The 23,934-nt window shown below is 34.8% G+C and overlaps 1 protein-coding gene and 1 long non-coding RNA gene across 6 annotated transcripts in view; one reads left to right on the top strand and one right to left on the bottom strand.

The window, feature by feature from the left end:
• Nucleotides 1-11,331, top strand: part of SPAST (spastin) — a 53,132-nt gene extending 41,801 nt beyond the window's left edge. For 4 of the 5 annotated variants that reach the window (XM_059943646.1, XM_059943645.1, XM_059943644.1 and 1 more), the window contains 7 exons: nt 177-268; nt 415-494; nt 2,577-2,619; nt 3,861-3,940; nt 5,517-5,587; nt 6,925-6,965; nt 11,035-11,331. In XM_059943646.1, coding sequence (XP_059799629.1) covers nt 177-268; nt 415-494; nt 2,577-2,619; nt 3,861-3,940; nt 5,517-5,587; nt 6,925-6,965; nt 11,035-11,157 — 530 coding nt within the window. In that variant the 3' untranslated portion in view covers nt 11,158-11,331. The remainder of the gene's footprint in view (nt 1-176; nt 269-414; nt 495-2,576; nt 2,620-3,860; nt 3,941-5,516; nt 5,588-6,924; nt 6,966-11,034) is intronic. The other variant, XM_059943647.1, reaches the window with a different exon arrangement.
• On the bottom strand, nt 130-23,862 carry LOC132377404 (uncharacterized). Its single transcript, XR_009506627.1, has 3 exons — nt 23,792-23,862; nt 22,904-23,022; nt 130-2,127 (listed from the first exon to the last, which is right to left on the bottom strand). It is a non-coding gene; the product is annotated as an uncharacterized LOC132377404 (long non-coding RNA).
• Between the last annotated feature and the right edge of the window lie 72 nt (nt 23,863-23,934).

Here is a 23,934-nt window from a genome sequence, read left to right as displayed (position 1 = left end):
GATGGGAAAGATTATTCAGAAGTAAAAAGGTTTTTTTAATTTATTTTTTATTGAAGTATAGCTGCAGAAGTAAAGTTTTAAAGAAGCGCAAAGTTAAAGACTGTCTAATAAATTGAGTAGGACCCATTATATTAATAACCTAAGTAGTAAACTAGAGATCCTTTTATTTCCTCTAGATGAAGTTGATAGCCTTTTGTGTGAAAGAAGAGAAGGAGAACATGATGCTAGTAGACGTCTAAAAACTGAATTTCTAATAGAATTTGATGGTGTAAGTATTATGGTATTTTTAATGTGGTAGCATTTATGTGGTAGTATGTGTTTTCCTATTGAATGGCCCAAATTAGAAATAGATATCTTTATTATGTTTTTCTTTGTTATTTATCTAAAAGTATTGAAAAAAAATTTGGCTTATAGGTACAATCTGCTGGAGATGACAGAGTGCTTGTAATGGGTGCAACTAACAGGCCACAAGAGCTTGATGAGGCTGTTCTCAGGTAGGGCGATTTATGTAGAAATGCACACGTTTATTACAGATGTATTTACTTATGTGTTCATCTGACATATTTCTTGTTTCCTTCTCTCTCAATTTTAAGACTAAATTCATTATTTTCCTCTCTATATCCATCTTCTGGTCTCTTGTTACCAACTGAAGATTTTGAGGACAGGGCCAGCATGACATCAGGAAAACTATTTTTAACATTATGGTTTTAGGGAAATTACTTATTTCTTCTGGGTTGGATTAAAGTATCTTAAAACTCCAGAACTGATTTTTACCCTCTTTTACTGGGCTTCATGAGAAGCTGATAAAGCACAGCTCATGGGAGCCATATGCTCTCTTCTCGTGTGTTTGATCAAATTTATTCCCTTTCTACTGGGAGGACAGTTTGACTCAGCATAAAATTCTTGGACCTCCCGTTCTTTTCCTGAGGAATTTATAACATTGCCCCATTGTTTCTAGGATTGGATGTTGCAGTGTGAAAGTCTGAAGCCAGCCTGCTTTTATTCACATTTATGGGTTAATCCAGTAGGGTTAGTGTCTAATCTCCTTTCTAATACTACTACGACTATTTTTGTAGCCTTTGTTTCTGTGGTGGTTTTTGTTTTCTTTTTTATTGCTTTCCTGATCTCTGCAATCCCATTTTTCATCTTCTGTTGTCTACTTCTTTGAGCCTTTGTATGTCATTTCCTTGAGGCTTTATATCTCACTGAGCTCTTATTTCATAGGAGCCTTTATTTTTAATCAAATTATTTTATTTCTTGGAAAGATATTTGGTCACAATTTGAATTTGCTTTATGGCAAAATCCTCTTGTGCATGTTCTTCATTTTATCTATTTTATGTTTACTGTATTCTTTCCCCTCTTTTTTTGGCACTGTTTTTTAAAATCAGTCCTATGCTTTTGTCTGTTTTGCTTGTTAATTTTATTTGAATAAGGGGAGTTTTCTTGGAAAACCTAATTTGGAAGGATATTGTACAAGAGCTAGAAAAGAAAGATAGCAAGCATGTATCTTGAGTTGTCCTATGAATACCCTGGACTGGTGGGCAGTCTCCCTGACTCACAACAAAGCCCTACCTGATAAAGAAGTATACGTGTATATAAATAAGCGATTGGGTTGATTTAGTCTTCTTCAACTGAAAAAGATTGGTCATTGCAAAACAGCTTGTCATCTTGCCAGACTGATTGATGTCTTCTTACAAAGATGATGTATCTTTGAGTTTCTTTGTTCAGCCTCATCTTCCTTGCCATTCCCTTGCTACTGACTAGGGTCACATGATCTGCAGAGCCAGTCCTCACATGTTTGTTTAAATATGGGGAGGTTAGTTTTATTATCCCTCAGAGTGTGCTCTCTCTGTTTCCTCTGGAAAACTCTGCTCTGACAGCCATGTTTAAAATTTGCAGTGGCAGGTGCTGTCTGTATTCACCTTTGTCAGTGTAATTTTCACTGCCCTAGGCAGCCCTTCTTCATACATTTTAGTTCTGTAAATGTTATGTAGTTTGTTGATGATGGAGTTTACATTTCTGTTTCTGTTGTCCTTGTTGGTTTTAGTTGTTTTCAGTTTCAAGAAGACAGCAGAGATCTGTTTCTTCAACTTATTTTATCAGATATTTTGTTTTAAAGTGTTACTGCTGTTAAAAAAATACAAATACATAAATGGTTAATTTAATTCTGACAATATTGAACTAAGGATTTTTAAACATTAACTAGAATCTTTTTTTAAACTTTTTATTGGAGTATATTTGATTTACAATTTTGTGTTAGTTTCAGGTGTACAGCAAAGTAAATCAGTTATACATATACATATATCCACTCTTTTTTAGATTATTTTCCCATATAGGTCATGACAGAGTATTGGGTAGTGTTACCTGTGCTATGCAGTAGGTCCTTATTAGGTATCTATTTTATATATTTAACTAGACTGTTTTAAAAGAGTAACTTTTACACTGATAACTACTAAAATGTATTCAAATGCCTTGAGCATTATATTTAAAGCTTTGTTCTTGTTATGTGCTACTTGAACTGAATTATCTGTAAATTCAAAACTGTATTTCTGAGATTGCTTGAATCCTTTTTTTAGGCGTTTCACCAAACGGGTATATGTGTCTTTGCCAAATGAGGAGGTATGTATCTGTGTTTGAATTTTTTTTAAGGCAGAAACAAGAACTACCATCTTGACAGTATTAAGTCTTCCAGTGCATGGTACAGCTGCATTGGAAAAGTTTGGCGGTTTCTTAAAAAGATAAACAGAAAACTTACTGTAAGACCCCAAAATTTCATTCCTAAGAATCTACCCAAGAGAAATGAAAACATATGTCTACACAGACATGTACAAGAATTTTTATAACAGCATTATAAATAATAGCCAAGAACTACAGAGAACCTAAAATAGTCTTCAGGCTTCCCTGGTGGCCTGAATCCACCTGCCAGTGAAGGGGACACAGGTTCGAGCCCTGGTCTGGGAAGATCCCACATGCTGCAGAGCAACTAAGTAGACCCCATGCTCCGCAACAAGAGAAGCCACCGCAATGAGAAGCCCACGCACTGCAACAAAGAATAGCCCCTGCTCACCGCAGCTAGAGAAGGCCCACGCGCAGCAACGAAGACCCAACACAGCCAAAAATAAATAAATAAATAATTTTTAAAAAATCCTTTAAAAAAAAAAAGTCATCAGTTGGTGAAAGGATATACAAATGTGGTATATCCATTTAATGGAATACTGTTTAGCAATAAAAGGAATGAGCTACTTAAACATACCATAATATGGATGAACCTCAAAAACATTATACTAAGTAAAGATGCCAGATGCAAAAGATTACCTATCATATGATTCCATTTTTATGAAATGTCTAGAAAAGGCTCATTTCTAGAAACAATGTAGATAGTGATTAAGTAAGGCTGTGGGTGGAAGTCGGGATTAACTGCAAACAGGCACAAGTGAACTTTTTCGGGTGATAGAAATGTTCTAAAATTTGATTATGGTGATGGTTGCACAATTCTAAACTTATTAAAAGTCATTGAATTATACACTTCAAAAGGGTGAGATTCCATGTTACATGAATTCATATCTCTATAAAACTTTTTTTTTTAATTGTGGTTGTCTAGCTCAGACCCTTAGCATCCTTGGTATTAACAGCAGCTACTTTCTTAGTGTTTTATTTGGATTGTTTTTAACTCTTTCAGGAACTCTCAAAAAATTGTTATTTTAACAGATATATGTGTGAGGCTCTAAGAGGTAGAGTGGTATAAGATCATTGTATAAGATCATTCAGCTCCTAAATGAGAGTTGGGATTTGAACCTGACTCCTGGATATTTTATTAAGCCAATTCTTAGGACTGATAATTCTTTAATATTTCTTTTCAGACACGACTACTTTTATTAAAAAATCTATTATGTAAACAAGGAAGCCCATTGACCCAAAAAGAACTAGCACAACTTGCTAGGTGAGTAATTTGATTTGGTCTATCTTGCAGCTTTTTTTTTTTTTAAGAATTCTTTTTCTGTTTTCTTTAAAGTAAGCTCATGTATGAAATGAGTAATTTATCTATCAGAAAACTTCTTATTGTTTCATTCTCTACTTCCTTTACCTTCTCTCATCTCATTTTCTTATATATATGGTGTCTAAATTTTAGTTTCTAGATCCTCTAGAAGACATGACCTAAACAGCTAATGATGGTAGTATGTATTCTTTTTATAAATTTATTAAAACTTACAAGTGGTATTAATTTTTAATAAATTTATTTTATTTATTTTTGGCTGTGTTGGGTCTTCGTTGCTGCGCGTGGGCTTTCTCTAGTTTCGGTGAGCGGGGGCTACTCTTCGTTGTGGTGCGTGGGCTTCTCATTGCGGTGGCTTCTCTTGTTGCGGAGCACGGGCTCTAGGCGCGCGGGCTTCAGTAGTTGTGGCTCATGTGCTCTAGAGCGCAGGCTCAGTAGTTGAGGCTCACAGGCTTAGTTGCTCCGTGGCATGTGGGATCTTCCTGGACCAGGGCTCGAACCTGTGTTGCCTGCATTGGCAGGCAGGTTCTTAACCACTGCACCACCAGGGAAGCCCTGAAGTAATTTTTAAAATGTAAAACATCTCATATCTGCCTACACCAACACATATTTTCACTTAAACTTGTTCTTTTGCTTACACATAATTTTTTTAAACTTTGACTTCTTCAGCTTTTTTTTTATGAGTGGTGTATTAAGTAGAAACTGAATATAGGAGATACACTCATGAATTTTAGTCATTGAAAAAAATCTCATAAAGTAATTTAAAATGTTCAACAAGAATGTGAATAGCTAGTTATGTTGTTAAAAACTCTGAGTTCCCAGATACCTATGAAAAAATAACAAATTCAGTACTTGGAAATACTGAGATCCTTCTTTGAATTCCAATCAAATATTCTGCTAATAATGTTTGCGCAGGTATTTAACATAGTACATGATAAGTAAATGCTTTTTTTCCTGTTTTATTTTCCTCTTCCTCTTTGCCTCCCTAGTTCTTAGTTCCCTTTGATAGTGTCTTGGCTGCCCAGGATCTCCACTGTGGCATCCCATTCAGGTGTGCCTCCTTTTGCCAGTGTCTTCTACCCCAGACCCTTCCTTCATCCTGTCTGTCCTACATTTAAAGAAATCTTCCTTGATTGGCCCTCATTTCATCAAGGCAGTTCTCTTTGTCAAGATAAAGACTCATTAACTTATAGAGAAGTAATTGTGGTTATGTGTCAGTTGGCCAGCAATGGCTTATAGATGTTACCTTTCCAGGGCACATATTTACAATTTAATGGAGCCTCCTGGAGATATACTATACTTTAATCTAAAGGAATGGTTCTAATAATGAAAATTTGAGGCATTATAAGGAACCAGTCGGCTGTTTGTTTTTAGCAAGTAGGCCTTCCTCTGCCCTTTAAAATCAAGTCACATAGCTGTCTGCTTGATAACAAAGGCAAGCTAGGTTTTACCCTCTTATTATGTGGAGATTTAAATCTGCAAAGGTGAAAATAAGTTGCTCTTTCTTCTTTCCCATTCTCAGAATGACCGATGGATACTCAGGAAGTGATCTAACAGCTTTGGCAAAAGATGCAGCACTGGGTCCTATCCGAGGTAGGGATACAAAAGCTTGAAACATTTACAACTGTTTATTAGACCACTTCAGAAGTTTAAGAAGTCCCTATTGAGAGTATTTTTTATTAGTAAGAAAGCAGTAAAACTGTATCAGTGGAAAACTTGATTAAAACTTGATACAAAGTTTCTAGACTTAGGGTCAACAGACCTTTCTGAAAATAGTTTTACACTCACGGGCTGCATATGCTCTCTGTTGCATATTCTTCTCACTCTTCTTCTGACTCCTCCTGCTCATCCTCCTCTTTTTTTTTTTTTCAACAACAACAAAAAGCTGTGAAACCATTCTTAGCTCACAGACCATACAAAGAGTCCGTGGATCGGTGGACCATGAGCCCTGTTCTAGACAGCAGGTTTCGCTTCTTGATAGTAGGTTAGCAGCAGAAAACTCAAGAAAATGAGAACTTTTTAAAGCAAGTGGAAAAGAATAATAAAGGGAAGATTTTCTTATCTATTTTTTGGTTCTTTTCATTTCAGTATTCTAGTATTACTTGAAATTAATGTGTGTAAGGAAACATATAAATAGAAGTTTTTACTTTTATCATTATATGTTATCTTTTGAAAAATTGCAGCAAAGTATATCATTCATTGCTCTGTTTTGATTCAAGGTAATTTGTTGACTCTGAAATACCACATCTACCATTTTTAGGTTATGTTAGATTAAACTCACTGCGATAATCACTTTAGAGTAGATGTTCTCAGCTACTCTTCCACAGGCAGCATGGGCAGTGGATGGGTGATGCTCTCAGGTATGCACTCAGATTACTGGCTATGGTGGTAAAGTTGAACATGGAACATGCAACTTCCAGAACGTATCTCTAACAGTGAAACAGCGTACGGATTAAGAGCTGCTGCTTTAGAGAATAATAAATGTAACCTTGAGAATATAGTTTGAAACTCTGGGTAAAGCATTTTAGTCAAGCTTTCTTTCTGCAGGAGGCATGAAATCTTGTTCAGATATTGGACTCAGAATCAGTAGCTAATGTATAAATCATGTGTATTTTTTAGAATATTTTAGCTGTTATTCTGAAACAAAGTTGTTGGCTTAAAACAACGAATGCCTTTTGTAAAGAACAAGTTGCATTATTTTAAGTTTACTAGGAAATTTGTAGAATCTGTTGTTCTTGAGCAATATATAAAGAAATTGAATGCCTTCCTAAGAAGGAATATTATTCTAAGCATTTATAAATTGTATGGGCTCTTAATGTGTGTCTCTTTTAATATAATGATTTATATTGAACATATACTTTTAGATTATTGTACTTCATTAGTTTAAACTTGGAAATCTTTTTTTTGTAAGTGACTTTTATATTTTACAGAACTGAAACCAGAACAAGTGAAGAATATGTCTGCCAGTGAGGTATATACTATTATACAATTATCTTTTTTTTGTTCTGGTCCTCTAGATTGTAAAACATATCTTTTGTCTGGATTTTTCTAGTTTATCTGATTAGAAACTAGAAAAAATTAATTTTGCTTCATTTCAAAATATGGAGGGGGGACTGTCCAACTAGTCTCTTATGGTGTCCTTTGGTAATACACAATAAATATACATAATCATTAAGTCATTTTCTGTCAAATCATATTAAATACTAAACAGAACAAAATTATAGGCAACTTGAGGATTTTATACATTATGAATATAGCTTGTAACAGGTTAACCCCTTGATGTTCTGTTTTGTTAGTTTTTCAATAATGTTTATGTCTTCGTTCTTATAAAAGCAATACAGTTTCCATTGTAATGTAATTCATTACATTTAAAAAATATGGGAGGTCCCCTTATGAGATGCTGAAGCATTTCTTTTGAAAAAAATTGCCAGCAAAATATAGAATTGGATATGCAAAATGATCATAACTATGTAACCAGCCAGTTTAAATCAGATTTGAATTATGTAACTTATCTCTCAGAGCTCAGATAGCACCTGAAACATTACTAACCAAAGAGACTTCATTCTTGGAACAGAAGAGAGAATGGAACTCCAGTGGAGTCCAAATGTGAACTGAAAACAAAACAAACAAAAAACACCAATAAAAAACCCCAGAGGCATGGGTTGGAGGCTGGTGGCTGGCTAGGGGATCTGCACATTACGTTGCAGAGAGTCCTGTCCAAGTATTAACAGTGAACTCTTAACATAGAGAATAAATGTACTTGAGTATGAGTACATTTTGGCAGTCTTTTTTCTTCAAGCTTCCAAGTAAATTTGAGGTTGTCTTCAGGCATCTTGTGCATGGCGCTTAACCAACTACATTACTAAGAAAGCCTTCAAACTTCTTGCAACCACCTTTTTCCATTTCAGCAGGCTAGTTTACCTGGAGTGTGTTTGACGTGAATGAAGCTTAGGAATAGAGAATTCCACATGTCATATACTTTGGTGTTTAGCTACTATTACCTTAAAAAATCATGTTTAAAGTATAAGTTTCAGGTCCCTTTTATCTGATTCATAATTTTGATTCCACATTTTTCTAATTTTTAAAAATATATTAGTACTGTCTTGAGGTTTTTTTTTAATAGTTTAGGTATAATTTATTTACAGTATCCCATCAATATATTATTTTTTTAAATGTTCTTATACTCATAGCATAAGCCTAATAGTACTTTTCTACCCAGAAAGTAAGCATTGTGCATGAATTATTTATTTTCCACACACCACTCTCCCTACCTTGGACTCAGGACAGGTAAACTTGATATTTCATATATGTACTCTGGCCCCCTAGATTAAAGTTGAGGAAAGGCCCATTGTGTGACATTTTAGGCCTCTGTCTTTGTCCCTTGGACAGACCATATACTAAAATTAAAACTACTGAATGAATTACAAAAAATAACATTACTGGTACCTTTTGTGACCATTCCACTAATTATGTGTAGTCAGGTTACAGTGTTATAGTTTTTGGTTCTACTGTATACTTTAACTCAGTTTAAGTTTATTTTGAACCTAATGATTTTAGTATTAATAATTTGATAATAGCTTTTAGTCATTAGTCCTGGCTTATGAGTTAATATTTATAAAGCACTTAAAAAAGTCTGGCAATAGTGAATACTGTATAGGTATCCATTAAATACTTTTAAAATACATAAATACTAAATAATGGCAATTTATTATAGAGATCAAGGAAATCCATTCTATTTTCTTATTTATGAGATGACAGAAAAACACAAGTAGTTTGGTTTTAAAATTGTGTACTAGAACTTTTTTCAGCCATTCTTTGGTACAATTTTAATAACTGTGTTATCAGGTGCTGGTATATATGCAGAAATTTAGATGAGATATACCTAATTTGCCTTTTATCGTTTATAAGAATAGAAACTCAAATAATTGTGTTGGAATTCTGTGTTTTTAAAAGGTAGTGCTGAAAATCATTGGTTATAAATTCAGAGTATAATGTACTTTGTTTATAAAGCCCAGTTTGTATCCAGTTCAACTTTATTAGTTCTTTTATTATTTTGTTTTGATAAGACTTCTTTGCTATTTATTTTTCCCTGTTTACTGAACTAGCTACTGGTTGATTTTTCCTGTTATATACATTAGTCTCTTACTAACTTTAAAATATCATATTTTCTATGTAACTTTTAAAGGTTACTTTCCATTTACAGTTATTACAAAATATTGGCTATATTCCCCGTGTTGTACAATACATCCTTGAGCCTATCTTACACCCGATAGTTTGTACCTCCCACTCCCCTACGCCTACATTGCCCCTCTCGCCCTCTCCCTGCTGGTAACCACTAGTTTGTTCTCTATATCTGAGTCTGCTTCTTTTTTGTTATATTCACTAGTTTGTTGTATTTTTTGAATTCCACATATAAGTGATATCATACAGTATTTGTCTTTCTCTGTCTCACTTAGTTCTCTTAGCATAATATCCTCCAAGTCCATACATGTTGCTGCAAATGGCAAAATATTGTTCTTTTTTATGGCTGAGTAGTATTCCATTGTGTGTATATATGTGTGTGCATATATATATATCTATTTTATATATATATATACATACACACACACACACCACATCTTTATCCATTCATCTGTTGATGGACACCTAGGTTGCTTCCATATCTTGGCAATTGTAAATAATGCTGCTATGAACATTGGGGTGCATGTATCTTATCAAATTAGTGTTTTTGTTTTTTTCAGATATATACCCAGGTGTGGAATTGCTGGGTCATATGGTAGTTCTATTTTTAGTTTTTTGAGAAACCTCCATACTGTTTTTCACAGTGAAATACACACACACACACACACCCTGAACTATGAACATAAATTAGAATTTTCATCAAAAGCTTTTGAAACCTTAATCTTTATAACAGATATTCAGGAGTATCATAGATAATACTCACATTATATTCATCATTCTTCTAAATTTGGGGCTTTAGGAAGAGCCAGTGTGTGTTTTACAGTTAAATAAGGAGCAAATAGGGGTCATGCAGTGATTGTGGTAACAATATATCCTTTTTCATTTTGACAAATTTTTCAGATTAGGCTACAAGTTACAAGTGTAGTTGATTTTCTTAATTTGTGCTATGTTGATATTAGAGAGGATGTGAAGTAGTTAGATTGGGTTTTATAAGAGTAATAAAAAGAATAATATAGATAAATATCAGTTGTTGAAGTTTGTCTCCAGTTCTTCTTTAACTTCTTATTTGGGAGCAAAATATACATATGATAATACATAAGTGATAATTTTTAATACAGGTCATCTTGTGCCAAACTCCATTTTGCCTTTTGAAGATCCTTAGGTAAAAATTAGGTATTTATTAACTCAGTACTGTTTTATTTTACTTTCTTGAAGCCAATTAAAAATCTCAGAAAATAAGACCAAATTGACATAAAAATGTATCATAAGCAATACTAATATTAGAAAATTTCAGACATAAGCCTCCTCCATGTTGTAGTTAAAGAGCAATATTTCCTTCAAAGTCCTGTGTACATCTTGTAAACTCCTCTTTCCTTTCTGATAAACCTGGCATGAATTTAGCTAGAGTGTGTTTGTGGTGAGTGAGACTTGAGAGTGCAAAATTCCATGAAACTATACGCAGAAAAAAAACTGGAAGGAGATAAGCCGAATAGTGGTTGTATATCTGAACGGTGGAATTGTGAGTGATTCTTTTTTCTGATTGTCTATATTTTGTCAAATTTTCTGTAATGAGTATGTTTTGTTTTTATAATGGGAAAATATTGTGATTTAAAATGTTAATACCTAGGAGCTAAAACGTGAAATGAAAGTATATTGGTATAGCATTTTGGTAGGATTTCTTATATAGCAAACTTGCCTAATACAGAATAATATATAAAATAAGATGATTGGCATGATTTTCTAAGAATACATCTCTATATATTTTAACATTAATAAACAACAGCATCATTACTTTTATCCGTCATTGGGTTAACTATTGCATGTGTTCACCTATCGTCATGTGTGTTTTTTTAATCTAGATGAGAAATATTCGATTATCTGACTTCACCGAATCCTTAAAAAAGATAAAACGCAGCGTGAGTCCTCAAACCTTAGAAGCATACATACGTTGGAACAAGGATTTTGGAGATACTACTGTTTAAGCCTGCAGAACGTTTTACTTTCCAAGAGAGAAACATACCATCTTCTATGAATAGTTATCTGCTACAGAAACTCAGCCTAAGTTTACAGGACTTTTCAGAGTCTTACAATTATTTGTGCACCCCAGAAGATGAACCGTAAAATAAATTTAAATAAAGTATACAATGCAAATGGAATATTTTGTTTAAGGCCTTCTTGCCTTGATGGTCACAGATATCCCGATGGGCACTGTAAGTTAGAGCAGAACAAAAACTGATTCTGGTCTTCTTTACCAATATAATCATAATGTAAATAATAATTTGTATATTATGTTGCAGATGAAAGTATTCCAGAGACAGTGAATGGTAGAAGACACAAGAGCCTTTGGTTGTAGAGCCTTTGGTTGTTTGTCTTCTGACATCTTTTCTTAAAATAGTAATTTTTCCTATTTCCTTTCCTACTGTTGTCTTTACTACACTATGGGTGATTGGAATGCCAAACACTGTTTCTTTTTTTTTTCTTTTTACAAATTGTGTGCCAAATGAAACTTTTTCCTATGTAACAGTAGTAGGAAAAAAGTATTTTGAAGGTTTTTTTCTTCTTCATAAATCTACAGACATTAAACAATGCGTCCTTTTCACTTTTTATTTTTCTATTACCTTTCTACCAAACAATTTAGAAAGCAATATGATAGCAACAAAACAAATCTAGTGAAATGGAGAAGGAGAAATTTTGAAGTTTTCAGACACTCTGTCATACAACATGTAGATCAATCCTCCTGTGACCTGCGGTATTTTTTTTCTAATATATTTGTCAGAAATCTATTGTAGACTGTTAACTTATTCCTAATGGAATTTATTTTCTGTTAGAATTCTAATATTTAAGAAAGCCAATTTTAACTGCTGTAAAAGTGGTTTCTGTGCAAGAGAAGGGAAGTACTAGGAGCTAAGACATTTCTAATTTATTGCTTATTACTTTCTTACTGTTTATAGGATAATTACAAGCCAGTGGATTTACCATGTTTTATTCTTAATAATTATTAATCCCTCCAATGAAACTTTAACAAAAATTACTGAATTTTTATACATTGCATACATTTTATAGGTTTCTTGTGCTCACTTTGTTAACTAAAAAGTTTTAGTCTGTTAATCTGCCTTTTGTTCCCCAAAAATGTACAGTAATTCTGTTTCTTGTTTGTATAAGTATGCCTGGGTTTTTATTATAAAAATGTCATTGTAGGAAGTAGAGACTCATATCATGGCCTTTTAAATATTGTAATAAAGGCAAATAGATATTTGCCCTTAGTTTACTGGTTAAAAGTTTGTTTATAGAAATTTTCTTTGGTGCTTTTATGTAAAATGTCATGGGTGGAAATAATAATTTTATAGTAGTAACAAATATTTTTCATTTAGGAAAAATATCTTTGGTTTAGAGAGAATATATTTAAGTTAAAAACTTGCCCCCACTAGATAAGAATTTTATAATGAAGACATACATTCTTCTTAACTTTACTCTTTCTCATCTTAAAGATTTATCTAAATATAGAAGATGTATGATTTCTTAAGATCATGTGCTGTTTGTAACCATAACTTATATCATGTTTCTTCTAATCATAGAACTCCCTGGATAATAAAAATGAGGGTTGAGATAAATAGAAAAAAAATTTTTTAAGCCAGAACCATACATATTTTTAGGTCATGAGTAGTATCTTTCTAAGCTCTCAAACACTAAACCATCCATTATAAAATATTGATAATGACAGGTGATGAAGTATACACGATGACAAGAATTAGGAACATCCCAAATTAAAACATTTTCAATAAAGCTCATAAAATTTCATTTTTTCTTTTCATTTAGAAAAAGATTAACATTATTGATACTTGGATAACTGGTCAATCGTATTAAAAGTCTGTGTGCTTTAAACTCAACTTTTAAAATATAAACTCCTTTAAAATTATCATAAAATTATCTGCAGTAATTGAATGTAGCTCACTTTTTATTGGGAAAGGTTTCAGATAACAAAGACTTCAAATGTTATATAAAAGTCAAATTAATATTGTCATAAACACTGAGTCAGAATTATATTACTGTATGAATATCCATCCGTGTATGGAAGTTACTTTAATTTCCTGATGAGGTCTAAAATTGAGCTTAGTGCTACAGAACTATTTTCTTTGACTTAACTGTGACCAAGTTTTATTTTAAGCTGTGTTTCTCTCATGGAAGGGCCATAAACATAGAATAATTATATAGTAGTATGTGTAAGGGATTGGTTTGGTCTTTTTCAATAAAGATAGAAGTTGCTGAGGTTTCCCGAATTAGTATTAGGCTTAGATTGTGACCTTGTAGATTTTGCACTGAGCTCTGTGCCATGTTATTTCGTAAAAGGTAATGTTTAAATATTAAACGTTAGTGTGCTGTTCATGTTAATATGGCAGAGTTTTTCGTAAAGTAAATTAAAACTTACTGATGTACTGAACTTTGAGCCAAGGGAAAGAATCAATACTATCTTTCCAGATATCTTAAGGGTAAAAGCTTATTCTAAGACAGTCTGCCAATTGAGGTTATTCGATTTCCGACTTGCAAATACACTTTGTGCTTGGGAAGAATTGGAGGAAAATCAGATACTAGAATTCTAATTTAAGTAAATATACAGCAGCCTTTGTTTATAGTGTAAAATTCATTATATTTTGTACAAAAACTAATTCTTTTGGTAGAATGAACCATTTACAGTTTGGTTTTGGACTCTGAGTCAGAGGGTTTTCCTTTAAATGCCTGTCTCAGTTTTACTCTGGTCTTTTGTACTTTTCTTCAGAAGAAATGAATTAAAAGGTTCAGCTGCATAAGTGGGTTTTTATCCTAATGGATTGGAAATAAATTATAAACTTTATTTTGCTTTTAATTTTTTTATTTGAAACTTTTTGAGATTTCAGAGGTTGCAGTCTGTTATTGAAGGAATAGCTTTTATTGGACTGATTCTCTTGCCAATAAAAATATAAAGTCTGAACAAAGTATAAAAAGCTGTGATTAGAAGACTCTAGAAAGCAATCAAAAACAGGCAAAAAGAGCACAAAATCATATACTAGAAGAGATCCACATTAACTAGCTTTTACCATGAGGGCAATTTCCAGCTTGTGCAGTGTGCCTGGAAATAGAATTCAAGCAGAATGTGACAGTCTTGCTGGCCTGAGGAGTCATTTGGGGCTTCTAGAACAGCTTGAAATTAGGAGGGAAATTTTGAAAAGGAGAGAGCTTCAGAGATCTAATCCCCCAAATCTGCTTGCAGATTCTTTTCAAATGCTTGATGGATTCCAGATTGTACCTGTGCAGTGTGATATTCAAAGGAACCCAGCAGAAAGCAATAGTTGAAGTCCAAGGAACTGAGTAGCGGTAACAACGGCTGGGCGAATACAGGGCGAGTAAGAGGGGTTTAGTAAACACTTCTGGTTTCCCATTGAAACCCAAGACGGGCCGTGGCTTAGGAGGAAGGACAACATCCCAGAACTAAGGGCTGTACTTTAGGACTCTGGGCAAAATGGGAAGAAACTCACTGAAACAAAGCTTAATATCAGGCTTTCACAGCATCAAGGTTATACATTAGTAAGTTAACAGCTAGCTAAAATAAAACATTGTTTAGAAGAAAACAAAATCCAGAGTCTTTACAACATGTCATTCACAAAGTGCAGTACAAAATAAACCTTAAGCATACAAAGAAAAATTATATGATCCGTAATCAACAGAAAATATATAGAAGCAGATACACAGATGACCCTATGTTGGAGTTAACAAAATTATTTTTTAACAGCTTTAAAATACATTTAAAAATTTACAGGGGAAAAATGGTGGATCAATAGATTGGGATTCTTGGCAAAGAAATAGAAACTGAAAACCAAATGGAAAGTCTGGTGATTAAAAATTAGAATCTGAAATGAAAAATATAGTGTCTAAATTTAAATATTCACTGGATGGGCTTAACAGTAAACTGGACAAGCAGAGGAAGAAAAGTGGAAGACAGCCAGTACAATTATCAAACTGAAGCACAGAGAAAAAAAGAAACAGCAGAGATTTGAGACCTGTGGGACAGTATCAGTCTAATGTACAGGTACTTTTGAGGTCCAGAGGAGAGGAGAGGAAGAGAATGGGGCAAGAGAAATATTTGAAGCAGTAATGCCTGAAATTTTCTCAAAATTGTTGGAAAACATCAACTTACAGGTCCAAGAAGTTCAGTGAATTCCAAGCAGAATAAATGCAACAAAGATCACATCTGGGTGCATAGTATTGCAAAACACACACACATGCACAAAACCAAACCAAATCAAAAAAATCTCAAAAGCAGCCAGAGAGGGGAAATGACATTACACTTGAATAAACAGTAAAAGTGGTGGCTAACTTCATCAGAAACAATGGAATCCAGGAAATGATGGAATGACATTCTTAAAGTGCAAAAATCATACACTACTATATAAAAAACAGATAAGGCCCTACTGTGTAGCACAGGGAACTATATTCAATATCTTGTAATAAAATGGAAAAGAATCTGTAAAATTATATATATATATATATATATATATATATATATATATATATATATGAATCACTTTGCTGTATACCTGAAACTAATACAACATTGGAAATCAACTGTACATCAAAAAAAATAATAAAGTGCAAAAATTAACAAAAGTTAACCTAAAATTCTATGTCTACTTAGAATGTTCAAAATAGTACGACAAAATAAAAGCTATTCCAGGTGTACAAAACCTAAGAGAATTTGTTGTTAGCAGACTGACATTATAGGAAATGCTTTTAGAAATTCTTTAGGCTGACAGTAATCCTCCATAGGAATCTGTATCTCCAGGAAGGAATTAAGAACTTTGCAAATGATATATATGTCAGTAAATACAAAAGATAATTTTTTCTTAATTTCTCTGAATATCTATTTGTTGTTTTAAAAAAATTTACAGTGTGGTATTTATAATGTATGTAGAAGTAAAGTAGATGACAAAGATAGCACAAAGGGTGGGAGAGGGCAGTAAATGGAATTATGTTGAAATAAGGTTATTATATTGTACATAAAGTTGTATAGTATTAAAGTAAGGTAGACTAATGAGGATGCATATTATAATCTCTCACCCAGCAAAGGGAACAAAAGTATGGGGCAAAGTCCAGAGGAAACCAAGCACCAGCTTCCAAGAGTCCTCTCCCAGCGGAATTACATAGGATGCACTTAATTCCTCCAGCATCAAGTTATGACAACATGGGTGAAGATGTTAGGCCTAACTGTGTTAGGCACAGTGAACCACTCTCAGGGAATGGTGGGAACCCTCCCCCAAATCCAAGTTCCCAGATGCCAACCAAACTTGGCAATCAGGCCTTTCAAAAGATAGCAATCTCAGCCCAGCTATGCTAGCTTCTCTTCCACACAGTGGTCCAGGGCAGGTTTTGCAGTGGGGAGAAGGGACACATGGTGGCCCAAAGTGGGGTGTCATAGACCAAGTGGGGTGAGGAGGGTGTCTACAATAATGGGCAGCTTAGTATGGGGTACTGGGGACAGAGTAAGGAAGTTATTCATATGCACTGGGGCAACCTGGAATGAGGAATAAGTTCTCAAGAATAGAGAGGTGTGTATTGGGAAAAGGTGTCAGCAAAGATGACAAACTGCTTACATGCAGGAGACCTAATCAGACAAGTCAATATATTAACCATAGTGGAGCCATATTTCTGTCAGAGAAAGGAGTTATGAATACAAAAAAAATGAAACCTGTGGGGTTGGGCTGGAATTGGATTTAAGAGTATGAATTCATGATTTAAGATATATAAAAATAGATGAAGAAATGTAGATGTAAATATATTTATATTTGTGTACACATATTCCCCAGTTCTTTGCACTGAGAAGGCCTTGGAGTAGTTACACCCCAAAAGCAATGCGCACACATACTACTCCTGTCTTCTAAATTCTCTACTGTCTTAGTCTGTTCAAGCTGCCACATTTTTAGGTGTTTTTTAAAAGCAGCATCCCCCTTCTTGCTATCAAAATCTTAGTCTGCTTGAGCTGCCATAACAAAAATATCATAGACTGCATGACTTCAATGACAGATATTTATTTTCACAGTTCTGGAGGGTAGGAAATCCAAGATCAAGGTGCCGACCAATTTTGTTTCTGGTGAGAGCTCTCACTGGCTTGTAAATGGCTGTGTCCTCAGTGACAGAGAGAGAGCAGGCTCTCTGGTGTCTCTTCTTATGAGGACACTAATCCTATCTTGAGGGTCCCACCCTCATGACCTCATCTAATCCTAATTATCTCCGAAGGACCCCATGTCCAAATACCATCACGTTGTGGCAGTAGGGTTTCAATATACGAATTTTAAGGGGACACAAACATTCGGTGCATAATATCCACTAAAGGAACCAGGGCTCCTTGGTGAAATGGCCAACTCCAGGTTTAGGGCAGAGAAAATACAGGATAACCCAGAATATCTTGTGCCAGAAATGAAGAAAGTGCTTAAAGAAGGATGAGGATGAATTATTGATTAGAGGGGCTTCCACTGGACAATTTTGAGCATCTAAAGTGATTGTAGTAATGGATTATAACCCATGAGGTAAAATAAGAAACCATGGGGCTTCCCTGGTGGCGCAGTGGTTGAGAATCTGCCTGCCAATGCAGGGGATACGGGTTCGAGCCCTGGTCTGGGAAGATCCCACATGCCGCAGAGCAGCTAGGCCCATGAGCCACAATTACTGAGCCTGCGCGTCTGGAGCCTGTGCTCCGCAACAAGAGAAGCCGTGATAGTGAGAGGCCCGCGCATCGCGATGAAGAGTGGCCCCCACTTGCCGCAACTGGAGAAAGCCCCTGCACAGAAACGAAGACCCAGCACAGCCATAAATAAATACATAAATAAAAATAAAAAAAATAAAATAAAAAATTAAAAAAAATTAAAAAAAAAAAAAAAAAGAAACCATGAGCCAATGTGAACATATACATAAACACAAGAATAAATTGAAAGTGTGATTAAGTATGAATACATTCACATAGTTTCAAAGTACAGTTTTCACAGTGGAAAAACTTGATACCACCTTAATCTAGTGATGAAAGTTATTACTGGGCCAAATTTCACATAATAGGGTCAATGAGAAAAATGCAGTACTACTTCTGTGATATTCCTGTCAAAGATTCACAACCTGAATCTATTCCAGGAGCATTCTACAAAATAACTGGAATCTTCAAAATAACTGGCAAATTCGTGAAAGTCAAGTGAAAAACTGAAGAACTGTTCCAGGCTGAAGGAGATAAAATAGAATGACAACTAAATGCAACTTGTGATTTAGAACTGGTTCTTTCTGCTATAAAATACCTTATTGGAACAACTGACAAAACTTGAATGGAGTCTAAGGGTTAGATGACAGTAATGTGTCATTGTTAATTTTCTGATTTTGATGGCTGTTACTGTGGTTACATAGAAGTATGTCCTTGTTTGCAGGGAATACACACTAACATGTTTGGGGGTGATGGGACAGCAGGTCAACGACTTAACCTTAACATTTCAAGGAAAACAAAGTTATTTGCACTGTAGTTAAAACTTTTCTGCAACTTTCTCATTGTTTCAAAATCTTTTCAAATAATGTTTGGAGAGGAATTCCCTGGCGGTTCAGTGGTTAGAACTCTGCGCTCTCACTGCCGAGGGCCTGGGTTCAATCCTTAGGGAACTAAAAAAAAAAAAATAGACCTCAGGAAACTTCCAAACATCATCATCATCATCATCATTTTTGCCGCAAATCGCACGGCATGTGGGATCTTAGTTCCCCGACCAGGGATGAACCCAGGCCCCCTGCAGTGGAAGCATGGAGTCCTAACCACTGGACTGCCAGGGAAGTCCCTTTCATTTTTATTTAGTTTACAATTTTGAATCTTTGGTCAATCTTCCCTTAAAAGATGCTGAAATTAAATGGTATATTTTCTACTTTTATTTTTAAACTTTTATTACACAGCTGAGTTATTTAAATCTTTTCTACTCTGCTGACATAAAACATTTTACCCTTTCTGAGGAACAAACAATTGAATTATTTGGTACAGATCTGTAGTCCAGGACATTAAGTATCTAACAAAATCCTGAGTTCTGTAGCAATTTTTTTTGCCTGTCTCCCTGAAGTTTAGGAAAAAGATTTTCCTAAACTCCTGGGTTTTGGCTCTAGATTAGAGTTTTCATTTAACTTCTATAAATCTGACTTCTGGTCTAGTAAGTTTACAATGTGATTTTGATTTTCCTGAGAAAACCCTGAAGAAAAGGTATGTCACTTAGAAGGTCAGGGACAGCTGAAGAGAAAGAGCAAAATGCCAGGAGGGTAGGTTTCAGAAGGTTGCAAAATCTTTCAGAGAGACTGTCTTGGAGTTAGAATTTTCTTTTGAAGGCTCAGCATACCAATTAACAAAGCTGACTGTTCACCAGTGTTCTGTCTTCTCATTTTAAAAAATTGATTTTATGTCAAAAGTTCTCGTAATTGTTATTCTATGTTTATTTTTTTCTAATTTACCAGTGAAAATGCAAGACTTTGGATTGTAAGTAATTTTACATAAGGGGCAGAAGTTCTTCTAGGAGGAGGTGGAGACTTTGACACAGGTAATTTGCAAGAAAGGGAGGCCATGGTGGTTGATCAACAATGTGTATTTTGTTAGTGTCACAGATTCTCCAGCCAAGCAGGATGACTAGGAAGAGTCTGTACAATCAACAGTCACAATCTCTACAGATCACTAATCCCAGAATATGGGCTAATCAAAGTGATCTTTTTTTGACAAACTGACAGGACAGTGTTCTCATGAAGGTTCTGCAGGATACCTAAGGCAAAGTTTGATCAATCACTTTTTCAACAATTGATCACCAATCCAATGGGACTTCCAATTGTTAGGGCTTAGGGCTGGCTTGTACTGAAGACTTACCAGGTTTATACTTCCATCTGTTTCCTATGGAACACTTCCTTATACATTAAAAATAGATAAAACAATAAAATATAAACAAAACACATGAAACAAGACTTCATAATACAAACAATAGCAAAAGCAACAAGAAAGAGTAAGCAGGTTAACGGCAAAAATATATTCAAAACAAAATAAAACGTCTAATAACTTCATACAAAGATCTGGGCCTAATTATAGAATACACCTCCAAACTAAAAGGTCTAATTATTCAACACAAGAACCTATGTCTGTGGTTCTATTCCTAGTTTGTTGTTTTTTCTGGTAGGGGTGTTAGATTTGTCAAATGTTTTTCTGCATCTATTGAGATGATTGTGTGGCATTCGCCCTTTATTAATATGGTGTATTGCATTGTTAATTCTCATATGTTGAACCTGCTTTGCATTCCTGTGAATTCCCACTCACTCATTCATGGTGTATGATTCTTTTTATATTTTGGTGGATTCATTTTGCTATTATTCTGTTGAGGTTTTTTTGCATCTACGTTCATATGGGATGTTGGTCTGTAGTTTTATTGTGATGTTTTGGTATCAGGGTAATTCTGGCTTCATAGAATGAGTAGAGAAGTGTTCCTTTCTCTTCTATTTTTGGGGAACAGTTTGTCAATGATTGGTGCTAATCCTTCTTTAAATGTTTGGTAGACTTCATCAATGAAGCCATCTTTGCCTGGGCTTTTTGTGGAATTTTTTTTTTTAATTATAAGTTCAATTGCTTGTTATGTCTAATCAGATTTTCTATTTCTTCTTGAGTCGTTTTCAGTAGTCTGTGTCTTTATAGAAATTAGTCCATTTCATTTAGGTTATCTAATTTGTTGGTATATAACTGTTTATAATACTCCCTTATGATCCTTATTTCTGTAAGATCAATAGTAATGTCCCCCCTTTCTTTCTTGATTTTAGTAATTTTTATAATTATTATTTTTTAAACTTTAATTAATTTATTTATTTTGGCTGCACTGGGTCTTAGTTTTGGCATGCATGAGGGATCTAGTTCCCCGACCAGGGATCGAACCCAGGCCCCCTGCATTGGGAGTGCAGTCTTACCCACTGGACCACCAGGGAAGTCCCGATTTTAGTAATTTGAATCTTTTTTTTCTTGGTCTAGGTAAAGCTTTGTCAATTCTGTTGAAAATTTCAAAGAATCAATTTTTGGTTTTGTTTTCTCTTTTTTAAAAATTAATTAATTAATTAATTAATTTTTTTGCCATGCAGCTTGCAGGATCTTAGTTCCCTGAGCCCCTGCAGTGAAAGCACAGAGTCCTAACCACTGTAACCACTGGACCGCCAGGGAATTCCCTCTCTATTGTTTTTCTATTCTCTATTTCATTTATTTCCTCTCCAAGCTTTATTTCCTTCTTTTTAATTTTTTGGCCACACCACGCAGCACATAGGACCTTAGCTCCCTGAGCAGGGATCAAACCCGTGCCTCCTGCAGTGGAAGCACAGAGTCTTAACCACTGGACCACCAGGGAAGTCCTTTTATTTCCTTCTTTTTGCTTGCTTTAAGTTTAGTTTGCTCTTCTTTTTCTAGTTTCTTAAGATGGAAGGTTAGGTTATTGATTTCAGATCCTTCTTTTTTTAATACATGCATTTACAGCTATACATTTCCCTCTAAGGACTGCTTTTGCTGTATCCAATAAGTTTTGGTATGTTGAGTTTTAATTTTCATTCATCTCAACGTATTTTCTAAGTTCTCTTGTGATTTCTTCTTTGATCCATTGACTAAGAGTATGTTTTTAAAATTTCCACCAGATGGGAGCATCCCAAATTTCCTTCTGTTATGGATTTCTAATTTCATTCCAGTATATTTGGAGAACATACTTTCTATGATTTTAATCCCTTTAAATTTATTGAAAATTATTTTATGGCCTAACAAATGTTCTGTCCTTGGAATGCTCCATATACACCAGAGAAGAATGTGTATTATGCTGTTGTTGGACAGTGTATTCTAGACATATGTTAGGTCTAATAGGTATATAACGTTGTTCAAGTCTTCTGTTTCATTGTTGATCTTCTGTCTAGTTGTTTCCTATGATTTTATATCAATTATTCAATTCCCTGTATTAGATTTTTTTCTTCTTAAAATAGCTTGAGAGATTTCTTTTTGCTAACTCTAAACCCTGTTATACTCATCAATAAGGAATTAGTTAAATATACTGATATTAAGGCACATGCCTATGATTGAATTCTCTAAGGTCACTAAAACTATATTCTAGAAAATTAAGACACGGGAAAAAACTCACAGTACATCCTTACATGAAGTAGGCAGACTATAAATAATATGTACTGTTTGATTCCAGTTTTGTTAAAATAAAAAAGACTGGAAAGAAACTTCAAGAATCAAGAATGGGGACTTCCCTGGTGGCATGGTGGTTAAGACTCTGCACTCCCAATGCAGGGGGCCCGGGTTGGATCCCTGGTCAGGGAACTAGATCCCACATGCAAGCCGCAACTAAGAGTTTGCATGCCACAGCTAAGGAGCCCACCTGCTGCAACTAAGACCCGGTGCAACCAAATAAATAAATATTAAAAAAAAAAAGAATTGAGAATGATTTGCTCAGGGTAAATGAAGCAATAATGTTCTAACTTGCCTTCTTGATTCTAATCCTGTCCAGGAGTAGCAAGTACTGAGTAGTTGGTAAGGCTTTAAAACTATGGTGTACAGAATTCCAGGTCCACCTTTGACTAGGTGTGTGACCTTGGCACACAACTTTCCAAGCAGAGGCTAACAATAGTACCTATATCAAAGGGCTGTTATGAGGATTAAATGAGGTGATACACTAAGTTCTTAGTAACAATACTTACCACATAAGTGCTTAATAAATGTTAGCTATTATCTTCCATCTACAGTTCATTCTCCATACCACAGCCAAAATGTAGAAGGTCACTCCGTTATTAAAACCGTCCACTGGCTTCCGGTCTCACTTAGAAAAAAAAAAACCAAGCTCTTTACCCCTAATTAGAAATTCCGACTTGATCTGGCCCCTGTTTATCACTTAGACCTTCTCTTCGTTTCTTCCCCTCAAGCACAACTCTCCAGACATACTACCTTCTTTCTGATCTTAAAACACCCTTGCTTGTTTTACTTAGGTATTTGCATTACTTATTCTGCCTAGAAAAAACTTCACAGAAAGTCTTGCCATTTGGAAGTCAAATCTAATCTTCTTAGAGAAGTTTTCTCTGACTACCTCTCTAAATTAGCGACCCAGTTACTCTCTATACCATTACCCTATTTTCCAAATGGCACTACTTATCGATATATTTTAAAAATTTCCTTCTCCTACTTGTTTTGTCTCTTCTTACCAGAATATCATTTTCATCAGTACCTGACACACACGTACTCCATATTCAATTTCTGTCGAATGAATTATATTTCGATGTGTTTTATTTTCCCTTTGTAAAATAAAATTAATCTTATAGAATTTAAGTAGTATTTTAGGAAGCACAACACAGTAGTCCGTCATTAGTCGGCCTGAGTTCAAATTCAGCTACTACCGCAAACTAGATGTATGTCTCTGGGCAAATTTCTTAATCCTGTTTCCTCACTTGAAAAATGGGAATATAATCTATTTCGTAAGGTATTGCAAAAATTAAATAACACAACATAGGTAAAAGCGCTTCAGGACTCAATGAAACTTTTCTAACATTACAAAGAAACCCTAATTGCTCCTTGACAAAGACCTCAGCGCGTACCTCTACACCCAGACCTCGGCCGGGGCTGAAGAGTCGCTCTAGCCGCCACCTTCGCCTCTATAGAACGCAGGGGCAGCCGGGAAGGGGGAGCGGGACCATGAGGCCGGTGCACGCACTTCCGCCCCCGCGTCGCTCACAGCCAA

The sequence above is a fragment of the Balaenoptera ricei genome, chromosome 13, assembly GCF_028023285.1.
Source record: "Balaenoptera ricei isolate mBalRic1 chromosome 13, mBalRic1.hap2, whole genome shotgun sequence".
Lineage (NCBI taxonomy): Eukaryota > Metazoa > Chordata > Mammalia > Artiodactyla > Balaenopteridae > Balaenoptera > Balaenoptera ricei.
This window is presented reverse-complemented; position numbering and strand designations above follow the sequence as displayed.